Source organism: Dermacentor albipictus, chromosome 10 (genome assembly GCF_038994185.2).
Source record: "Dermacentor albipictus isolate Rhodes 1998 colony chromosome 10, USDA_Dalb.pri_finalv2, whole genome shotgun sequence".
NCBI classification, from domain to species: Eukaryota; Metazoa; Arthropoda; class Arachnida; order Ixodida; family Ixodidae; genus Dermacentor; species Dermacentor albipictus.
Genome location: NC_091830.1, coordinates 51308327 through 51332125, shown reverse-complemented (window position 1 = coordinate 51332125; position 23799 = coordinate 51308327). Strand labels below are relative to the sequence as shown.

Below are 23799 nucleotides of genomic sequence, written 5' to 3'. Positions count from 1 at the left end.
TTTGTTTGTTTACAATATCATCATATCTTATAGTACCATTCGAGTGGAATCCTTTATGTATTCGCACTGAATCGGAAGGCCAAATTTGCCAAAAATGGTATTATGCCGGAATCCGTGCCCGGCTTTACTGCTTCGGCTTTAAGCGACGCATTCTTTTCCTACCCTCCCGTGTTTTGCGTGGCTGCTGTCCGCTGCTGGGTCGGTCGGTATTTCGGTGCCTAAATTTGGAGATGAATGTACGAGGGTGCTGTCTTGCAGGACTGACTGGTACCGTACCATAACAAACAACCACCGGATTTTGCGCAAACTGCTGAGCAGTTCCAACACAAACAAGCCGTGACCGTCATTTTTATGCGTTGCATATTGCAATCACTATGTTCAGCCCTTGGACGCGGCCGGGCAGCCACCATTGAGGGTATGAGCCATTGTTCATTGCTGCGCGTCTCATATGTGGGTCTATTCTCTTTTAAGTTTGCTATATTTGTTATTAAGTTGCTTCTATTTTTATGCGTTCCATAATGCAATCACTCAGTTCAGCCCTTGGGCGCGGCCGGGCAGCCACCATTGACCTTTAGCGCAACCACGTGACATGACGTCACGACAGCCGGAGGAAAAGCTGGGCCCCAACTCGCGCAATATGCAACGCATTCTTGGCTTAACCAAGCTAAGCCTGGCCATTTTTTTCTTGTCAGTTTCATTCCGTCGTCGTCAGTTCACTGCATTCATTTCATTGGTATCGTTCCTTTATTGTCACGGCGTCGTCATCGTGCCACAGCGTTCACTCTATTGTCGTCACGGCGTGTCATATCTCGTCGCCAGCACGCAGCTCGCGCTGTTATCATCGTTCCGCCGTCGTCCCGCCGTTGCAATCACGCAGCCATCGTTCCGTCGTCGTTACACACTCGCTGTCGTGCAATCGTAGTCATATACGTCCTCTCGATGTCGCCGCGGCCACTTCGCCGTCGTGATTCCAGCTTCGACGTCCTATTGTCGACACGTTGTCACCATCGCGCCGTCGTCGCGACACAGTCGTCATCGTTCCGGCGTCGTGCATTTCGTCGTCGTCGCGATATCCTCGTCACGGCGTCCTATTCAGTCCATCTTCAGGATTGTGTTGAGGTCGATCCGGTGGTGCCGTTATCCCACTGCCATCACGTCTCCTTCACGCGTTGTCAAAACATCGTCGGGATTCCATTGCCCTCGTTACTTCGTTGTCATTCCTTCGTCATTAAGCGGTGGGATGCCCATGTTCAAGCGTCACAAACGAGGTGTGTGTTTTTTTTCCCGTGAAACGTTTCAAGATTGCTCGTTCGCGCTTACTGGCAAATGGTCGCCAGACAATAACACCGTTCGCAAGCACTATCGAAATCTTCGCTTAAACGCTGTTTCCACAGCGCATGGTATCCGCAAATTTTTCTGAACATCCTCTTTCGTCCTTTTTTCACAGATTCATTCCGCTGAAATTGACGTATTCCGCTAGGATATATATTTCATTACGATAGAAAGCTGGAGAGGCCAGCCTGAGTTGAAGTTGTGAGCATCTGCTAACTAGACATCACATAAGGATTATCGAAATAGACGATAAAAGCACAAGAATTGATGATAACTGCGAAAGTGACAATTTTATTGAATGTGTGCACCTTCGTAATTTTTTTTAATAGTGCCGCGCGAGCGTGGGCCACATGGCGTGCCAGCTACCTTGTAAATGCGAGGGGCACGCCTTGAGCGAACAGCGCAGCAAAATTCATTACAAACGGAAGTCTCCTTGCACGCCTGCGCGACGGTGTACAACAGAGCCTACTCAAATACTGAAATCAAGTCCGCTTCAATTCTGGATTTTCCACGCAGCCTTTGAGACGATCACCCAGATGGCAAGGTTCTAGCCAAAGCACTAATATGACCTTTCGAGCAAAGGTTAACTGTTGAACTTTTAGAATTTTTCCACCAGTGAGTGTCCTTCTATCAGCATAGTTCAAGCAGACGTATGACTCATGTTAGTAATTCTTTATTAATGCGGTCTTTGACCTCCCTTCGTTTGAAACAAAAAAGAAAACATGCATAAAAAGTGCGCGATCCGTCTCGTGCAGGCGTACGCGATAAGCCGCATAACGTATGTTGCCCCCTACCTGAAATAGATAGGGTCCGAAAAAAATCGAATGCATAATACGAAAGGTTCTCAAGAGGGCGGTTGGCGTTCTACTCAACGCGAGCACCGACAAGTTTCTAGAGCTTGGACTTCACAACTCACTTGACGAGTAATTCGAGGCAGACGATGTTGCGCAATACGAACGATCATTAATTCAAAGACAGGTCGACGCATCCTCGAGATACTCGGCATCACTTACCACACTCAGCATGGAGAAAAGACGGTGGTTCCGGCCTCGGTCCGCGACCGCCTCGCCGCTTCCCAAAAACATGCACCCCACGCGCCAAGCCGGGAGATGCAACAAACAAGCAAGAGTCCTTCAGAAGAAGTTTGGCAAAAGCAACGAAGCGGTGTACGTAGACGCTGCGCGATATGGAGGAGGGACAAGGTTGCTGTTGTAGACCACACGGGTAAGTGCCTCGCGAGCGCCACGGTGACCACGGGACACACGGAGGCGGCCGAAGAAGCCGCGATAGCCCTATAGCACTGGCCGCGGTGCCGAACGCTGGGATCGCGGTCAGCGACTCGCAGACGGCACTCCGCGGCTTCGCGTGCGATCGCGTATCGCGGGAAGCGGCCCGCATACTCCAAATTTATGACGGCGGTGACTCGTAATCGCCCTCGCAAACCCAAAATTCTACGGTCTTCCTCCTCTGAACCCCGGCACACACCGATGTTCCGCTCGCGGGCAACGAGGCTGCCCACGCCACGGCTCGAGGTCTTCCACGCCGAGCCACCGCAGATTATGTGGCCGCCGCCTCCGCCCCCGAGAGCGGGGCAATGGATCTCCTGTGTCAGGACACTACAACAGAAATGCAGCAACAAGAATCACAACTGGCGTGGGGCGATGACCTCACCACGTTCAGAGAACTCACCCAACACTGCAGACTCGAAAGACACACATTCCCGTCACCACACGATAAATTAAACAGGAATGAGGCCATAACTTTACGCTTGCTCCAGACACACACCTACCCTAGCCCCGCCATCTTACATCACTGTTACCTGGGTTTATATCCAACAGATGCCTGTAAAGCTTGCGGACAGAGAGCAACGCTGCGACAGGGGCTCTGGGAATGTGCCGGCAACCACGGTAAGGAAATCACCTCCATTCACGATGCGTCCATCATCGCGGCCGTTGCCAGAGTGTGGGAAGCCTCGAGCTCGCTTCTTCCCGACGCCGCCCGGCCGCGGGAGCCGGGGCGGGGTCGCAGCCGGGGGCATCTTTAGCTTGGGGGCTTTAGCTTGGGCGTCGCTCGGGGGCATCTTTAGCTTGCCAGATGGCCCAGAGCTGGTCTGACTCTGGGCCATCTCTGGACCGTCTGGCAAGCTAAAGGTGCCCCCGAGTCCAAGGACTTCGAGCTGCCACCTGAAGCCACCACAACAAAATCTGCCGTACCATACATTAATAAAGTTTCTTCTTCTTCTACTTAGTTGTCAGACACAATTTAAACAGATTGTTTGTATCTTTCGTCCTCGCCCATCCCGAGGAAAACAAAGGATTCGCGATCACGTGCAACGAAAAGTCTAGGGTGCCTCGATGTCCTCCTCGCACGCCCGGAGGATATGCGCTTTGAGGCGCCGTAGGAAAGAGCGTCTGTCCTGCCAGGACAGAAAGCTATGTCTTTGTGGTGACCGGCGAGGGAATGGTGACGGCTTCTTGTGTCACCAAGGCGCGGATGACCCTACTACAGACACGACTTTGCGCCACGAAACCAAGGCATGGACCCTGTTTGCATCTGCAAGAGCCATATAGTTTGTTCCCCACCTGCGGATCTAGGGACTTTCCGCGGACCTCCAAGCAACACAGGCGTACCTCACCGTAAAAATTCTCTATATTCTCCCATCACTCTCGTCTTTCACTCGTCATTAATTAACCTGTAAATATATTTGTAGTTTCTTTTCCGTCGTCCCCTTAATGAAATGGAGAAGTTCACCTCACCTCGTCGAGGCCCTGACCACTGTTAAGATTTTTAACGACCATTACGTCATCCACTGCCCCGACGACTTGTTAAAAGGGCAACTGCGGTGATTTCTTAGATGCCCACTGAGCCTAATGAAATTTTTAATATACAGGTTTCCTCTTGCATTCTGATTAGCTGCGCCAAACTATTTGACTGCAGGTCATTTAGTCTTCGTGAAAATTAGTTTTAAATATGTATTGCGCGTTCCCCGACTCATGACCACGAATGTGTGACTCTTCAATGGCCACCCTGTGTTTGTGACGTCAGGAAGCTACACCGCCACTTCGCCCAGAATCGACAAAGCTGGCTCATTTATCTACGAGACGACGGCTAACAATGATCGTTTTGACAGACGTGATGACCGGTGCTTCTCTTCGTCTTGCCGCAGAACTATGCGTTGAGGTTGGGGCTCATCAGCTGCCTCGCGTGGAGGCGGCGAGTCAAACGCAAACGGCGATTCTTGAGCACTCATATGGTCGCTGAAATCTACGCGCAAATCACCGCTGTCTACTTCGGAAGAGGTGGGAAAGCTCCCCGTGTCGGAAGAATACATCGTCAGCTTCGCTCTTTAGGCGTTAGCACCATGCACGCGTGCTGCGCGTTTATCACGAGTCCTGCGTGTTTACATTAAGGTATTACAGAATCTCACACCGTCGACTCATCGCAGACGTCACACAAATCAGCTACCCGTTTCGGTTTCGGTACCCCGATTACTGGTTATTTAAAATTGTTGATGAGTTCACAAGCAAATTTACCCAGCCTACCCGTGGCCTGACTCTCAGTGTCCTTTAAAAATGACAATATCCTCGAGCTACAGGTTAGCGCAAACGCAGGTTCCCAGTGTAGAACACTTTAACATTCCAGCGAAACAATCAGTCCAGTCGTTTGAAGTTCACCCTTAACTGAATTTACGTGCTCCGTCGAGCATGAAAGTCGAAGACCTTGTACCGACGTCATAAGGCGTCCATAGCAAGTAAAGGAGGTGGCCAGAAATGTCACCAGAAGAATAACGCTCCTAAGCAGAAGAACAAGAAGCCTATGCTGTTCTTGCATTTCACTTACTGCATGTCACCGCACTCGTCGGTATGTGCAGGTCTTAAGAGTTCGTTGTTCTTCTGAATGAACATGCACAGTGACCTCATCGGAAGCGTTGAGGAACAGCGTCTCTGCAGAAGTCTTCACTACCAGATGTTTACAGATACTGCCACTTTGAAGCGCTCACCAATTTACAAATATCATTTGGGCAGAGTATTCTTTTCAGAATCGAACCTTTCGATTGGCAAATCCTCCCGGAGTTTGCTGACCGTGGCTTCTGAGCAATGCTGCTGCTGTTTCGCCGAAGAGCTCAAACACCGGACAACACTCGCATAACGAACGTGATTACGTGTAGCCCCGCTTGCGCTATCCCTATAGAGAGGAGACGATGGCAACGGTTCCATTATCTATGAAATTACACTGTAAAAAAGCAAACGCTACCGGAAAACTTTCACTGCAAGAAATATTCGCCTTCAGCAGCACATTTCCATCATTGAAGCGAAGCTTTCTGTGCCTCTCTTAATGCATGAGCACTAGGAGTGTCAAAGTAGGGAAAAGTGTATGTGTCTTAAGTGCGCAAAGGTGGTCACACGGCATAGGTAGAGGCTATAAGTCTCGCGGTGCATGTATATACCGGGTGTTTATACGAAGACTTCAGGCAATATTTATTAATAGCCGTTTTGATAGGAAAAGACGTTTTCTTCAGAGACATGCTGTCAGTGGTGGCGACCACAGGGGGACGGATGATAAGGGGTAATCCGTCGATAATAATAAAAAAAATTCATTAACGGACGTTGAAACTGTTAGTTTCAGCGGGCTCATCATAACAGGGAAAAGCAATTCGACTCTCCCAAGATATTTTCACTGCAATAAATATACGCCTTCAAGAGCATAATTCCTTTATCAAGGAGGAGCTTCGGGTTCCTTTTTAATGCGCTTGCATGAGGGGTGTGAAAGTGAGGAAGAGTATATGCGCGTGCAGTGTGGGAAGTTGGTCACCTGTTATATAGATAGGTATGGTTATATATATATATATATATATATATATATATATATATATATATATATATATATATATATATATATATATATATATATATATATATATATATATATATATATATACTGCGCACTCGCAGACTTGTTTGCACGTGCGCAGTATCGTGGCCCCAAGGGCTAGCGGGCTCCTATGCTTGCCTTCCCAAATCTAAAACTCTCCAATAACTCTTTCAGACCCACGCGCAGGCACGAGCTTTGGAGCGCCTGCACGTTTCGATGCTGTGGTGGGGCGGTTATTATTGCGATAGCAATAGACAGTTTTAGCAGAGCACTCTCGGTCCGCTCCACTCAGACCGGCGTATCGTGACAATGTGCACAGAGCCGCTCAGCAGAACGGGACCGGAAACACTAATGCGCGTGCGCACAACGCGCGCATTACGGCAGCGGAACACAGAACGCTGCCCACGTTCCGCTATACATAGTATGCACGTGACGTCACATCCGCTGCTGTCGTCTGCTTACGCTACCTTCCGCCATATTGGGGAACCTTATAAACATGCCGCGCATAGGCCTATCGGTTCCCCAACATGGCGCCGCCGTAAACCGGAAATCGCGCAGTATCCTTGAATGACGTCATCATCATCATCATCAGCCTGGTTACGCCCACTGCAGGGCAAAGGCCTCTCCCATATTTCTCCAACAACCCTGGTCATGTACTTATTGTGGCCATGCCGTCCCTGCAAACTTCTTAATCTCATCCGCCCACCTGACTTTCTGCCGCCCCCTGCTACGCTTCCCTTCCCTTGGAATGCAGTCCGTAACCCTTAATGACCATCGGTTATCTGCCCTCCTCATTACATGTCCTGCTCATGCCCATTTCTTTTTCTTGTTTTCAACTAAGATGTCATCAACTCGCGTTTGTTCCCTCACCAAATCTGCTCTTTTCTTATCTCTCAACGTTACACCTATCATTCTTCTTTCCATAGCTCGTTGCGTCGTCCTCAATTTGAGTAGAACCCTTTTCGTAAGCCTCCAAGTTTCTGCCCCGTAGGTGAGTACTGGTAAGACACAGCTATTATACACTTTTCTCTTGAGAGATAATGGCAACCTGCTGAATGTATTGAATGACGTACGTACATACATACTATGTATAGGGACCCGACTTAGCAGAGTGCCAGGGTGCGAATAGTTGCTTTCCTCATCGTTTTGTACAGCCAAGCTGAGAGCACGTCACTGGTCACTCTGGGAGACGGGCTTGTTAGATAAGCGAAATCGATGCATTCGGTGCAGCCACCGGTGCGCGTGAAATGTGTGCGGAGCGGAGCGTGAGCAAACGCTCGGCTAAAACTAATTATATGGCCACTCCAAGCACATTTCTAACCTCGGCCTCGCCGTCATGTTCCGTATAGAGTTTAAACGCGATAGCATTGTCGCCGCGCGCCATACGCTGTATGTGCGAGTAAAAGCACGAAAGCTTGCGAGGGAAGCCCACGATCGCGGATCAATCTCACCCGCGCGACAGGGACGAATAAGAAAAAAAACTGGCAGTGGCTTAACATGGCTATGCCAGGATATACGTAGCGAAAGCTAAGGCACAGCATGGCTAGCCTTGGTTAATCTTGATTGCAAGTCCAAGTTAGTCTGGACTGGTTGTCTAGCTATGTTGCGGTGTTTAGCCAGTCGTTCGGCGCGCTGTTCGTCTGTTTCCTGGACGATTCGTTTCCTCTTCATCCCGTTCCGATGTCGATTCCAGGCCTCCTCCCGCTTATCAGAATTGTCGCCGTCCATACTGCCGCCTCAACTGTGGTTGCGGCGCACGCGAGCTCTCCTTTTCAAGCCTCCGACATGTTATCAGGCATGCGACGCAGCTGGCGAAGCGAGCGGAGGCGAGCGCAACGACGAGGAACGTGGTGTGACGTCATACCAAACGGCGGCGGAAAGCCGCAGCGGCGAAACACCTGTGGCTCGGTGCTACTAGTGGTGCATGCGCAGTAGTGACAAGGGAGCCAGAGAGAGAGCTTTTAGCTACCCTGCACTGGGGGTGGGGGAAAGGGGAATAGAAAAAGGTAAAGGGGAGAAAGTGAGCACTGAGTGCGTGTGGGCGGGACACTATGCACAGGGACACCATAAACGGTATCTTAAGCCGGTGCACTTCATGTATTGCACTAATGCACGGTTCGCTTTTCGTGCCAGTGACGGGTGTGGCCACGGTCCGAGTATCTTTGACTCGGTGAACGGTCTTAAGTCCAGTCGGTGTAAAGTTTCCCGCAAAGAGAGGCGTTGTACATCGTAGTGGGAGCAGGTATACAATAGGTGCTCGATGGTCTCCTCGCACCCACAGGAATCGCACATCGGGGTCTCGGCCATTCCCAAACCATAGGAGTATGAGTTCGTGAACGCTACTCCCAGCTTCAAGCGGTACAGCAAGGTTGCTTCGCCGCGGGAAAGGCTAGATGGCAGTTGTAGCCGTATACATATAGCGTGGAGTCCAGTTTATGTAATCGGCAATTGAAGGCACTTGAACTCCAGAGATCTTGCGACTTTTTGCGTGCACTAAGATATTGCACAAAACTGGACGACGTGTATGACATAGTCATGACAACTATAGAAATGGAAAACTGACTGGTAATGGCAAAAACAGTGACACGCAAGATACCTAAAAATAGAATAAAAAGCTAACACTGTTTGATTGATAGCCATACCAAAAAAGAGCTTACTTATAAACTTGCACCAAACTATATGAAACGTGTGACATTGCTACTGAACAAAATGAAAAAGACATGGCAGAACAAAAATAACATTGTAATAAAAATTGAAAGACACATTATCACATTATTTTGCACTTGGCCACAACTTGAGTAGCGGTGGCAAGGGGGAACAGAAGGTAGTCGGCTTTTGCAGCAGCACATAGAAAACATTCGCAGAAAGGCCTATTCCTCAATCAAAGACCAGGTAAAATGAGCCCACAACACGACTTCTCTTTCGCCCCGAATGCAATGCTTAGCAGTAAAATTGCGTCACTTAAGGCACTAACCCCCGTATTCAGAAACGCACCTTGACTTGAAGCCCGTGCTTGACTTGATTTTATTGACGCCTGTCGCGAACGCACCGTAAGAAACGCGATGAGCATCTTGGGCGCGTTCGCAACAGGCGTCATTTATATCAAGTCAAGCATGGGCTTCAAGTCAAGATGCGTTTCTGAATACGGCGGTAAGTCGTACCTACCGAGCACTCTTATATATAATAAACACGAATTGCAAATATCTCCGTGTAGGACACTTGCAATGCTCATGCTTTCCAGAAGAAAAAAGAAAGCGTATCATGCCTACACATGAAGGTTGTTCGCGCGGTTTTCCTATCGGGGGTTACTGAGATAGTACACAAACACTAACAGTAACTTTTCAGCTGTTAGTACGTTTGTAGAACGTGACACACAGAAAAAGCACTGAGGGCGGAATGGAAAGCTGGGCAAGTTACTGAAGTTGCAGGATGAGACTTCGCACAGAAAAACACAAGTCATATACCAGGCGACAATGAGGAGGAACGTCTATTTGTCAGCTTTCTCTACCGGCAAGAGGGAAGTGTAGCTCAATCAAGCACTCTAAGAACAGTTTACACCCTTTGGCTTGCCCCTTCTGCCACACAAAAATAACCGTCATCTGCCTTGATGCGTTTCCTTTATCGCTGCAAGCCCGGAACTTTCCAGTGACGAACGGCACGCGCGTTATCAGAAGAGGCACTCCAAAGGGTGTAAACTGTTCTATGCTGATAACGCGCGTGCCGTTCGTTACTGGAAAGTTCCGGGCTCGCAGCGATAAAGAAAGGAAACGCATCAAGGCAGCTGACGATTATTTTTGTGTGGCAGAAGGGGCAAGCCAAAGGGTGTAAACTGTTCTTAGAGTGAGGCGCAACGACGTCCGGAGGCACACTGAGCACGCCTGGACAGGGCTGTGTTCGTGTACATGCGCCTTCTGATGTACTTGGGTCTGCGCTCTCACCTGTTGTCTTTAGGCGCCCGGAACAACCTTGCAGGGCTTGTTGTTGAGATATTCGTGCACCACTGCACGATGCACGAGTGGTACGAGCCGCGAAACGGGTGAAACATCGCGTAGCACAAGCACACAGCTACCGAGTACCACGAAACTGGCGAAACTACCTACGCCAGTCAACGCGCAGTAGCGCACGCTTCCCGATAACAACAGATAACGAAACACGGCGCCGGGCCGGCGGGGCCGCAAGGCGCGCACGCGGAGACAGTCGAAGGCGAGGGAGTTAAGAGGGAGTTACGAAGGAGGGCGAGGGGAGAGGGGTTGGGGGGAAGAGCTCGGCCTCCTGGATCGGCGCGCGTGTGGGCGGCGATCTACGAGGCCATGGAAGGGAAACGGATTTTCGGCTTCGCCCTCCTCATAGATGGCGCCAATTGCCTCAGCCACCTCAATCAAATAGAAGAGCTTTTTCTGAGGCTGTCTGCCGTGGTGGTTGGTCGTGGCTCGCGGACGCTCCTGTGGACGAGGCTTCAGCGACTTCGCTCGTAGCTAAGTGCTCTTTTATCTTTATTAGCTAGTGTTTTGAAGTGTTTTCTTTTGCATGGAGTAGGGGCGCAAATTTTGAATTTTTGGTAGGAGTAGGAAACGTACCGGCTTTGTTAGGTCTGGCGGCTCCCCCGTTAGGCCTAGGGGGTAGTTCTTTCAGCTAGCTCTTCGGATTTTTACATGGAGTAGGGAGTGATAATTCTTTGTTTTTGTTTGGGATAGCGGTCGAGGTCGGGTTTGCGTGAGTGATTCAGCGAACGTGCTCGTTGGGCCTAGGGACCCGAGCAAGCGATGAAATCGAAAAACGTGAAGGCCGCGGGGGACGGGGAGCAAGTGCAGTGCGACGAGTGCCTGCGCTGGTGCTTCCTCGACGAGACTGAATTCCAGGATTTAGAAGAAGCAGTGGGGTCTAGCTTCACGTGCAGGTCGTGCGAGGGCGTCAAGGAAGCCGTCCAAAAACTGGAAGGGAATTGGGCGGCTAAGTTTGAAGAGCTTAAGGCAAACCTGAGGGAGGAGCAGGAGAAGCGGGTAGCACTGCAGGCGAAGGTTGAAAATTTCGTCAAGGTGGAGGCGGCCCAGGCCGCGCAGTTGGTGAGGACTGTGGCCGAGCTTGGGGAGGCGAAAGAAAGGAGCGCCGAACTGCAAAGGCGGCTCGACGCTCTTGAGACTCGGGCAGCGGATAATGTCGGGTCAGGACACCAAAGCGAGGGCGAAGTGGGAGGCAGGGAGCCAAAGCAAGCGGTCGCCAGCTCGCCGCCGGTGAATCGGCGTAGCTATAGCGAAGCAGCGCAACACGCCCCGAGTGAGGCGACGCTGCAGCCACAGGAAGCCGGGAAGCAGGGACAGGTAGGAGAGAGTGAAAGGGTGATTATCGCTGGCGACTCAAACATGGCTGGGTGCTCAAAAGCAATTGTGGAGAGGGTGAAAGGCGACAAAAGAGTGGCGGTAGGGACATTTCCAGGGCAGACACTGGGTTCTGTCATGGAGCGAGCAAAAGAAAAGCTCACGGAAAATGCCCACGTGCGCAACCTTGTCGTAGTAGCAGGTGGGCTAAATGACGTCCTGAACAGGAAAGGGCCAGGACTAGCCCAGCGCTTGGCGAAGGGGGTGGACGACTTGCGCGAGCTATCCCCTCAGGTGCAGATCGTGGTGTGCACGGTGCCGGAGGTGCCTGTGCGTGACAGTCACGTACAAAGAGCCGTAATGGCTGCCAATGAGGCAATATGGAAAATGAGCCGAGAGAAAGGCTTCGAGGTTGTCGAAGTAAACAGGGAAGTGAGAAGTTGTGGTGGTTTTAAACGAGATGGGATCCACTTCAATTACAGGCTAGCACGAGAAGTGGGCTGGCGACTTGGGGGTCGCGCTGTTGCTTTTTTAGGGGGCCCGCGGGCGCTCAGGAGGTCAGAGTAGGTAGTAATAAAGAAGATCCCCTAGGGGAACAGCAGAAGAGCATCGCCGTCGATAACAGAAAAAGGAGGAAAGCAAGAACAAGAGCTCGCCATGCAATTGGCTACATAAACATGCAGGGCGGCAGAAGAAAGGAAAAGTGGGCAGAGATTGAGGAGCAGTTACATAGAGAACAAATAGGGGTGTATGCGGTTACAGAAACGCACCTTAGAGACTCAGAAGAGCCGCCAGTTATTGAGAATTATGTATGGGAAGGGTGCAACAGAACTAAGTCGGAAAGAAAGGGAGGGGGAGTCGGAATGCTCATCCATCAGGGAGCCAAATGGAAAAGAGTAAATTCACAATGTCAAGAGCATCTTTGGTTATCAGGTACAATGAGTGGGAAAGAAACTTGGCTTGGAGTTACGTATTTGTGGACCGGAATAAATTGCACAGAGAAGAATAAAGAGTTAGTGGAATGCATAAGCGCTGATATTAGGGGTTTCGGGAATGGTGCTGAGATAGTCCTATTAGGTGACATGAATGCCCACATACAGGATTTAGATGGCTATACCGACAATAACGGGAAGTCAATGCTAGACCTTTGCGAGCAACATAACCTCGTGATCGTGAATACAGGGCCTAAGTGTGAAGGACAGATCACGTGGGAAGTGGGAAACCGGCAATCGACCATTGATTACTGTCTGATGACAGAAGGAATTCATGATAAGTTGAGAGAAATGGTCATCGATGAGGAAGGGTTTAGCAGCATAGGGAGTGACCATAAACGCATCATTTTGAAAATGGGATATGTAGTTGGGAAAGAGAGCAACGAAAGCAAAATGGCCAGCCCAAATTTGAACGCTGAACAAATAGCAAATATAGTCACTAGAGTGGAGGAAGAAATTGGCAAGTCGCCAAGTAAGGGGTGGGAATATGGTGAGCTTCTAAGTGTAGTAACGACAGAAATACGGAAAGAGAAACAACACGTTCATTGGAAAGGAAAAAAGAAACCGAAAAGCTGGTGGAACAAGGAGATACGAGAAGCGATCGCCGAACGACAGAAAGCATCTCGAGAGCACAGGCAGGCAAAGAAGGCGCAGTTGCCACAGGATGAAGTAACCAGTAAATGGGAAATATACCGGGAGAAAAAGTCTATGGTTCAAATACTGGTGCAAGCAAAATTAAAAGGTGAAAGTGAAAGTTGGTTGTCAGAAATACGTGAGAAAAAGAAGGCCGCACCTAGAATATTTTGGAATCACATAAAATTATTAGGCAGGAAATCAACAACAATACAACAACATATTCTAGACGAAGATGAAAACAGACTGGAAGGAGAAGCAGCAATAAATTACATCCAAGAAGTAACAGCCGAATCTTTCCAAGGCAAGGACGAGGTTGTATTTGAAGAAAAAAAGAGCATGAAAGAGACCCAAGGGGGAAAGGAGCTAGTGCTTACAAATTTAAACTGGAAGAAAGCGGAAGAGAAAATTCCTAAGCGCACAGCCACAGGGCTAGACGAGGTTCCCGTTAGGCTGATAAATGAACTGGGACCAAAAAGTAAGGAAGCTCTCGTGAAAGCAGTTGAAAAAACTTTAAAAGATAGACGAATACCAGACAGTTGGCGACAAAGTAGAATGAATTTAATTTATAAAGGTAAGGGGGAGAAAGACAGAATTCACTCGTATAGACCGTTGACCATTACATCGGTAATATACAGGCTAGCAATGCAGGCAATCAAATTAAAGCTTCAAGCATGGGCAGAAAATAATGACATTTTGGGAGAGCTTCAGAATGGCTTTAGAATAGGTAGGCGTTTGGATGATAACTTGTTTGTTCTTACTCAGTGTATTGAAATATCAAAAGCAGAAAGCAGACCGTTGTATGTGGCCTTTTTGGACATTACAGGAGCATACGACAACGTGGACCGCAGCATTTTGTGGGATATTCTGGAAGGGGAAGGCTTAGGTAACGATTGTATACAGCTTTTGAGAGAGATTTACCTAGAAAATACTGTTTGCGTTGAATGGGAAGGGATGAGGAGCGCGGAGAAAGTTCATATCAACAAGGGACTGAGGCAGGGGTGCCCTTTATCCCCGCTGCTGTTTATGATGTACATGGTGAGGATGGAGAGGGCGCTAGAAGGAAGTAATATCGGGTTTGATCTCTCATACAAACAGGCAGGTACAGTAATAGAGCAGCAACTCCCAGGTTTATTTTATGCGGACGACATTGTGTTGCTCACAAACAAGCAAAGTGATTTGCAACGTCTGGCTAATATCTGTGGACAGGAAGGCAACAATTTAGGTTTGAAATTTAGTGTTAGAAAATCAGGTGTTATTGTATTCAGTGAAAACAGTGAACAGACAGTGGAGATACAGGGCCAAGAAATACCTCGGGTAACAGAATATAAATACCTTGGTATATGGATAAACGAAGGCAACGGATATATGGAAACACAGGAAAAAACCATAACAGTCAAGGGGAAGAGAAATGCAGCCATAATGAAGCACAGAGCGCTATGGGGATACAATAGGTACGAGGTCCTCCGAGGTATGTGGAAAGGGGTAATGGTTCCAGGACTTACTTTTGCAAATGCGGTTGTTTGCTTTAAATCAGGGGTACAATCAGGACTCGACGGGAACCAAAGGTCAGTGGGTCGCCTCGCATTGGGCGCTCACGGGAAGACTACAAATGAAGCTGTGCAAGGGGATATGGGCTGGACTAGTTTTGAAGTGAGGGAAGCTCGCAGTAAAATTGAGTATGAAGAACGGCTGAGGAATATGGAGGAAAGTAAATGGGCTGGGAGAGTGTTCAGGTATCTGTACAGGCAAAACATTGATTCACAGTGGAGGAAAAGAACTAGGAAGCTTACCAGCAAGTATGCGGCCTGTGGGGTGGGCAACACAGCAACAAAGAAGGTCAAGCGGAAAGTCAGAGAGGCTGAACTAATCTCATGGGTGGCGGCAATGGAAAAGAAACCTGCCATGAGTAACTACTTAAGGGGAAAAAACGAAATTAGGAAAGAAACCATTTATGATAACTCAAAGGGAAGCTCATTACTTTTCGAAGCGAGATCGGGATGCCTTAGAACACGCACGTATAAAGCGAGATATAAGAAGGAAGAAGAAGCATGTGCTTGCTGCGGTAAAGCTAGGGAAACGACGGAGCATATTTTATTAGAATGTGAAGACATCTATCCAGCTGTCGATTTAGGCACCACTGGCCTCCTTGAAGCCCTTGGGTTCAGCGGGAGCAGTGGTAAAGCAAACAGGTCCGCAATAGACATCAGTAAGAGGCGATTGGAGGATTGGTGGAAGAAAAGTAGGGAAACGACAAAGGACGGAGACGTACAAAAGCACAGTTCGCAATAGGGTATCAGAAAATTTGAACGTGGTAGTTCATAGTGTGTTTTTTTTTTTCTCATTGGTTAACCTAGGTAGGATATTAGGCAGCATAGTAGCTAAAGCTTGGTGGCGCAAGCCACCGCCCCGTTCCAAAGGGGACGCTCATAACATCCATCCATCCATCCAACCTAGAGTTACTGTATATGCTACCAAAGGTAGCTTTGGTAGCGTATACAGTAACTGTACTGCCACCGAAGCCGGGGAGTTCCCCGCCGCGGGCACAGCCATGGCGAAATCGCAAGTTCGCGGCTAGTAAAGTTTAAAAAAGAAAGCGTGCCGACTCCTCTCGCGCACGAGACACCCAACGTTAGGAGGCGCCGGGGGCAGGGGATGGAGGGGCGGACGGCGTTCTCTCCGGCTACAGCTGCGCATGCGCCGGCTGTTCGCGGTCGTGCGGCCGAATCTTCAGGGCGATCTGCTTTGGGGGCAGAGTCTAGGTACATCGGCGGCACGCAGCTTTGTGCGTGTACTTGGCGCTCGCGTTGCGTTGAAGCGAAAGACAGCACGAATGCCACTTTGCTCGCCGCTGCTGCCGCATTTCCTCATGCCAGCGTTTTGACTGCGTGTCCGCAGTCATCGAGTGTGATGCGTTCACGTTTGCTGCGCGCGTTGACACCGTGCTTGTTAATTTATTTAGCAGGTGAATGTTTGCAAGTTCAGAGACAGAGAGAGAGAGAACAACTTTATTGAAAATGCCTGCAGAATCGGTCAGGCTCCCTCCACGCAGGGAGGACAAGCTTTTACCACGACGCGGCCACTACGTCTGTCTCGTGCGTTGTGCTCCTCGAGGTCTTGGTCCCTCGCTACTTCCGCGGGTCTAAAAGGGCCGCCGCCCCCTTCATGGGGGTGCTGCCCCCCTTCTCCTCGGTTTCGCGCGGTCGCTGCCTCTCTAGAGCTGCCGAGACCTGCTGGACGGCCTTGTGTTGTGTCTCTTGATCATAGCTCCTCGTTGCAGCCTCTAGCTGCGGCGGGATCGTCGTCTTCTCGCTGGCTTCTCGCGGATTTACGCTGCGGTCCCAAAGGATGTGAGCAGCGGTGGCTCTCTTCTTCGCGCACAGTCGTTTGCAAGTTGATACGGCCGACAAAAGCACTATTCTTACTTCGTATGACTGTCTGCTAATTTGCTATCGCAATCGATGTTTCGTGTTTCGGGTGAAACTGCATCTTTTTTTTTGGCAGAACAGCGCTTCGCTCCTACCGCGAGCGTCTCTCCCTGTGGCGGCTGCGAGAGAAGGCTCCGCCGGAGAGGAGGATGGCAGTCGCCTTCCACGCTGGCTCGAGAGGCCAACCCGTGCCGCGGCTCCCGGGTCGGGGCTTCACCGGGAAGGAGAGGACAGACAGACAGACAGACAGACAGACAGACAGACAGACAGACAGACAGACAGACAGACAGACAGACAGACAGACAGACAGACAGACAGACAGACAGACAGACAGACAGACAGACAGACAGACAGACAGACAGACAGACAGACAGACAGACAGACAGACAGACAGACAGACAGACAGACAGACAGACAGACAGACAGACAGACAGACAGACAGACAGACAGACAGACAGACAGACAGATGACTTTATTGATGGTCCTGAGGAACCGCGTTAGGGTTCCTCAGGGCCGAGGACAGCTACGGGGACTCCCTTTTCAGGGAGTCCCAGTAGCCGTCGCGGACTGGAACCACGTCGGGGTTGGAAGGTCGTGGTCCTCCGCCATCTCGCAGGGAGGACACTCCTGCTGAGAATGCGAGTCGGCTGCTGCTTGACCGCTGCCCGCAAGCACCGACTTGGTACGACCTCCTCCCCTGCCTGCATGCACAGGCTGCGGCACAGGTGAAACACTGAAGCACCTCCTGTGTCACTGCCCAGCACGCGCAACGCAACGAGCAAAGCTCGCTGCTACCCTCCGTCAGCAGCGCATCCACCATCGCGGACGTGGTCTTCTTCAGCCGCCCCCAAAGCCATGCCTTTAGGGCAGTCCTCGACTTCCTTGAGGACACCTAGCTGTGCAGCCGACTCTAGCGGTCCGTTGCCGCCCACTGCCAGCCCGCCATCGGACACAACCTTCCTCCTCTAACCTTCCCCTCATTCATTTATCCTCTTTATTCCCACTTCCCTCTCCCAGCGGACACTGAGCCGTGCTCCCTTAGGGTTGCAAAAATATGTCTCCTCACCTCAACCCCCTTGTTGCGTAGCAACAACTTGCTTGTAAGCAAAGCGAGTGCGAGCATGTGCAAGCTGACGACGAAGATTAAGGTTACCGGACGCGTTCATCACCGAAATTCGCAGCGCGGCTCTAATCGTACTGTGGCGCTGTGACGCGTTTATGCCAGGTCTAGCACGTAGTCTCTTGTGATTCAACGCGTTCTAATGATGAATGAAAGTGCCGCTTTCGCTACAAGGTCCACCATATATAGAGGCCATAGTGACTGAGAGACGCATTCGTCACTGAAATCTGCTTCGCGTGAACTGATTCCCACAGTGCGTGGGATTTGCATATAGTTAAAAGCGGAGGTTTTCTTTGCGAACCCCGCCCTTTACCGTGGGAGGCGTGGCCTGGCTGTTCCCTTGCCGAACAGGCCAACCAATCGCCGCGGTGCACGCGCGGCGTACTTGCTCCGCGTGCTCTGATTGGTTGGCCTTGCATTCGCACAGATGGCTCTCGCATACGCGCGGAGGCGAGCGCCCTCTGTGAGGAGGAAATTAGATTTTCTTAAATGAAGCACGTACCTGTCACTCCAACGTCCCGCCGAGCTACTTTGCATTCACTATTACCATATTTGACACCACGACCCGTCGATCTGTTCGTTTAGAGTGTTTCCTTCCATCATGAAGTTGAATGTATCCGCTGGAAAGTCGAAGCAGGAACCCCTCTCGTAATGCACTCTCTCGCTTTAATGTATAGTTATCCGACTGCCATCCTTCCACAATGCCATTCGGTGCTCAAAATTGGATATCTTGTAGGCGGTGGAAGTTAACCAAAGATAGGTATTGGCCGGTTGGGTTCGGGAGCCCACCGGCAAAACCACGAATGAGGCAGTACAAGGAGACGTGGACTTTCAAAGTTGTTTTGCAGCAGGACTTAGTTTGAAGCCAGAGAAGCACAGAGCAAAACAAATTTTGAAGGAATACTCAGGACCACGGATCAAAATAAATGGGCTGTTAAATTGCACAAGTATATATGTACCCGAAAAGCGTGGACACAGAATGGAGGAACAGGTCGAGGAAGTTAGCAACCAATTACAGGGTAATTGAAAATCATCAGAAAGAAAGTGAGAGGAACAGGGCCAGGTAATTGGATGCAAATAATGGAAACAAAATAGTCCACGGAGATTCGCAAGAATGAGAAGACAGAAATTAGCAGGGAAGATCTGTAAGATACCACGAAGGGAAGTGTCTTACTATTTGAGGCTTGAGCTGGTTGCCCAAGGACAAAAACATACCGGAGAACATATTCGCAAGATGAGGCATGTGCATGTTGCAGCAAACATACGGAGACCACTCAGCATATCCTAATAGAATGCAAATTCACCCAGTGGGACCCGTAGGCAACGTACACTAGAGTTACTGTATATGCTACCAAACCTTTGGTAGCATATACAGTAACTCCAACGTACACTTTCCAGAAGCGCTTGGATTTAAAGTGGACGGAAGCATCAACCGCTCAGCAGTCGAGACAAGTAAGAGTTGTTTTGGTGGGAAAGAAAAAGCAGGGAAAAGATTGATACGACTGGATCCGTTACCCACATAGGTAGCGGTACAAGGTGGGTAGATAAGCTTTGAGGAAAAGAAAGAAGATTAAAGAGCCGTGTACAAAAATGCTAGAATGAAAAGCATATATAGCCTACCTGAGTAACTCAAACAGGCTAGCTGATTGTCTGTCGCTGCCCCGTTTCGAAGGGGATGCTAATAAATCATCGTCGCCATCATCACCGCGGCAGCGCAGGCTGTGCGGGGAAATAAAAAAATCACTGACGATTACTATACTCCCTAATGCGAATTTTGTGGCCAATTGTTTGGATGTTTTGAATTCGCGATATACTCTGGCAAAGAATCCTCTGCTCGGGCATCTCGTTTAGCAGCAGCGGCACACTAAGCATTCCTACCGGTTGCGCGTCGCTCATTGTTCGCAAAGAAAGCGTGAACATCGATCATCGGCTCCCCTAGCACAGTTTCACGCGCACATGCAGCATACGGTGCGCAGCGACGGTTTTACCGCCCTTGGACTTTATACGGAACATCACGGCGACACCGACGGCAGAAATGCGCCTGGAGTGTCCATACAATTGTTATTTCAATAAACGGAAAACTTGCTAACGCCGCAAGAAAACCTCGCGTGGTCGCGCCGCATGCTTGGACAATAAGATAAGACGTCAGACTCTGGAGTTTTGCAAGACGCGTATCGCCACCTGCCGGTGCGAAGAGGCAGTAACTGAGTAGTGCGAAGCCCGGCTCGCTTGCTAAGTTGCCTATGCAGCTAGCGACTGCGAAACAACGATTTAACTATATTTTGGTCCATATTGCGAGTGTTTTGTGCATTTAACACCCAGGCAGAGAGATATGGATTTCTACGCTAGTCGGACGCGCCGCCGAACTGCCATAAAGCGCTTGCTGGCTCACTCTTCAGACTGATGGCGGAAACGACGGCAACCGCGATAGCTTCGCGCGCTACGAAGAAACGCCGCAATCGACGCTACCGTTGTGTTGTAAATTGCCATGAACATAAAGGACTGAATAACAACGTTCAGTTTTACTGATTTCCGTCACGATCATATGAAGGGGAAAGGCGAGAGCGCTGGATACTGGCCGTTCAACTTGTTGGGTAATCGAATTACTTGCATTCCCCACAGCACAGCGGCTCGCATGAGAAAGTGCGACAATTTTGTTCTTCTGTAATTGCATTGCGTAGCCCTGACGGAGGACCGCGGTAACCAAGCGAAAACTCAAGAATCTGCAGCCGCCACTTCGCTGACAACAGAAAAAACAACGTTGCGAACCATCCTGCGTATGTGCGATTGATATTTCCACCTGTTAACAGGCGTCCGCCTCCGCTTGACTCAACAAGTGGAACGGAGAGATTTGGCAGGTCAGTTTAACCAAACATTTTGGTTCGTTTATGAATTCAAAATCCTGTTCCAGAGCATCGTTGTCTCGCGAGCTCATTTCTACTTTCGGTATTTTGTACATGTCCTGCGCCGATACAACAAGCACGTTTGGCAATGTGCTGAGCCTGCTCGACTGCGTTTTTCAAATGTGAGCAATCAAGTTGCTGTACGAGCACTGGATGAGTAATTGCGAAGTAACGCACGTGTGTAAATAAAAAAAATGTCGAGTTTACGTACATTAATTTGTGGGCGCTTGTTGCTTGAAGCGTCTGCGAAAGTGCAAAGGTACTGAACAATGCTGTAGCTCCTGCGAGAAAGAAAGATGCGGCGCGTAGGCACTGTAGGAAGCTTACTTTCGTTATGATCGCACGCCGTTTGCTGCCTTGGAAAACGTTTTCAGTTTGCTGCCCTGGAAATGGCTATGGAAGGATTTACTATCTGTGAATAACCGCGAGAAAAAAACATTACAATAATAACATGCATAAAAATATAGGAGATACCTAAGTCTTGTGTTCAGGACATTTTCAATGTGAAACAATTTGAAGTGCTTAGATTTTCATGCTGGTATGCCTATAAACAAACCTGATGCTCTCTGTACTTGCGAGCTGCAGCACGCCGAAATAAACACCTAGCTGAGACTTCTTTTATATTGTACACGTACTTCGCCCTGCTGAGCTTCCTCCCTTTTCGAAGCGTGGATGGGCGGAAGAAGTTTTCGAGGTCCTTGATTTTAGGAAACAGTGCCTCAACACAACCGAAAGCGGAGGGTCCATTGTGGCCTATGCACCTTCGCTTGCGGACAGCTCTTCTTGCACTACTCAGTTAGCGCCAAGTCTGCGATGGGGGCGCTGCTGACGGGTTTTTCCGCAGCGCCGCCTGGGCAGAGTCTGAGGTCTACACGCAACAAACCGATCTATTGGCGGCGAGGAGTTACGGAGTCGCCCTCTATCGGAAGCGCCTCGCTGGCGTAGTATGAGGGATCACGTGGCGCGCTCCTCGTAGGTTTTGCTGTCAGCGCTCACTGAAAACACCACGCGTGAGCTCTCCCGGACATTTCTGTGAGTACTTTCGAAACGAGAGAAGTTTCTTACTGTCTAAATAATAATCTTGGGCAAACTGAAAACACACAATCGTTTACAGCCGCTATCTCTTTACCGAATACGTACAGTGAACGCCACTGCGCGCGGTCGCCGCGATGGAGTCTCCCGAACCGGCTTCTTGCGTGAAAGGTAGGTAAACGCTGAGAGCAAACTATGTGAAATATGTTCTTATAGTGTTTGTATAACTAAATGGAGCGTAATAGAATGAAGCCTCAATGCAGCGATCGCGCAGATTCGCAGCGACCGACTGCGCGTCTGCATGCTTGTCCGCGCACTGTTTCGCTCTCTGCGCGCGCGCGTTTTCGCACCGTGCCATGAGCTTAAGGCCGCAGAATATGAGCATTTGACATACAAGCAACCATTGTTGCGTGGGCGCTATCAGAGCTGTTCAAAAATAATTTCATTGTAGAGACTTCGACGCCTACGGGACTGTGATGTGCCGTCGCGACGATTCAATCTTTTTTTCTTCTAAATTCTTTGTCCTTTCAATACTATTTCTCTAGTTGCGTCGCACTGTATGTTTATCGGCGTTCTCAGCGTGCAATTTCCCGCTGCTCCTTTTTTTGTAATCCAGCGCATTAATTCATAACACAAACATGACCATATGCCATGCTTTCTTTAAATGTGCTTCTTACCGCTGCCTTTCCACTCCACTGAACTTGCCAGTATCTATAGTATCGACAAGTTCATAGACTAAACCGTCATGACATTAGTCGGGCAGCGGACTCGGGCGAGCGTCTCAGTGCGCGTTTCCAGAACATCGCAGGCCCGGCGCCGTAGCAGAAATCTTCCTTGCGTCTGTGCTTGCTGCATACCCGAGTTGTAGCCGATGTCTGTTTGCCGGTTTTATGTTTCGCGAGCCAAGCTTCACACAGCTTCTTGTCCTGCGGCTACGTGCGAATAAGGTTGACACCGGCCTCCGTTACGTGCGTCCGGCTCTGCGGCACGTCGAGCAGTAGCCTACCATGTCGCGCGCCTTCAAAGGCAGCCACTACCTATTGTAGTGCTTTCAAGCGTTGTAGAGGAGACACTCGAAGCGTGAAAATTTCGCCACTAAATGAAAACCGCAGCGTACGAGGGAATTTAAGCTCGTTTTCAGCTCGCTTCGGCGCGCCCGAAGCAGACGACGTGGCCGCTATGCCCACGTGATCCCTCCTAGCACGTCACGCCGACGGTGGCGCCAGCTTTTCCAGTGGTGGAGCTCGAGGCCAATAGCGCAGCATATACTATTGCTTTGGACGCTCGAACAGTCCGCAGACGGTCACTTGACCACTCGTCTCGTGTTTCGACTTTTCATGCACTCACACAAAGCTTCGCTGTATATAAATTTCAATTCCTTGAATGTGGCACATTTTTACGCCACAGTTTTTCGCTGTTGACCTAAATATTGCACAGGCACTGAACAAACGCACGAAAATAAGGGGCCCGTATCGTCTGTTTGCTTATTTATTACAGGCAAATTTGAGCCACCATGACCTGTTCAAAAAACGCGGCTTTTTACCACAGCCGCAGCATCCACACTGTCACAAATTTTCCTGAAGGTTCCAGCACTAATTGATATATTTCAATAATTTTTCACAATAAAATATTAAAACTATAACTAACAAGTAGTTTGTGTGTTAATTTGGCGATTAGACGGCCTAATGAGAGCTACGAAAATACCGATAATTCCCACGGTGAAAAGGGGGAGTAACGCCTCGCATCAATGCGGATGGAGAGTCCGGTTGATGCGGTGATACGATGTTCTGCTAGCATCTGGCTGGGATGCCTGATTGATTACTGCTTGAAAATAGTTGCAGTCTCATTCTCTTTCTTCGGCCGTCGGCTCGTTTAATGAGACGACCAACTGCACCTACACGTAGCACCCGAAGCCACTTAGAAGACGCCGCAAGCGGCGAGCACGAGTTTCTCCGTTGAACGTAAACAAACACAGCTCCTGTGTTCGTAAGTCGGTCCGTCGGATCTCCTGATTTGCGAGTGTCATGCCAGCGCTAGGAGGGAGCTAGGCAATGGATCTCAAGGCCATCCTGAGACAAACTGTCGGCGTTCGACCGAGTCATGTCAGGACGATTGGCGTCGATAAAGCGACTTGCCTCGTAAGTATCCGGGACGACGCTTTCTACCTATGTC

General features: G+C 49.7%; 1 protein-coding gene and 1 long non-coding RNA gene across 5 annotated transcripts in view; one reads left to right on the top strand and one right to left on the bottom strand.

Annotated features, from left to right (window-relative positions):
• LOC139050634 (uncharacterized) overlaps window positions 1–10286 on the bottom strand; it is a 36267-nt gene extending 25981 nt beyond the window's left edge. The window contains exon 1 of the long non-coding RNA XR_011508987.1: window positions 10143–10286. This is a non-coding gene — a long non-coding RNA (uncharacterized lncRNA). The remainder of the gene's footprint in view (window positions 1–10142) is intronic.
• Window positions 10287–23346: 13060 nt separating this feature from the next.
• The window catches only part of Wdr81 (WD repeat domain 81), a 98892-nt gene continuing 98439 nt past the window's right edge, over window positions 23347–23799 (top strand). For all 4 annotated transcript variants that reach the window (XM_070527433.1, XM_070527434.1, XM_070527435.1 and 1 more), the window contains exon 1: window positions 23347–23765. In XM_070527433.1, the coding sequence (XP_070383534.1) occupies window positions 23679–23765 (87 nt within the window). In that variant the 5' untranslated portion in view covers window positions 23347–23678. The remainder of the gene's footprint in view (window positions 23766–23799) is intronic.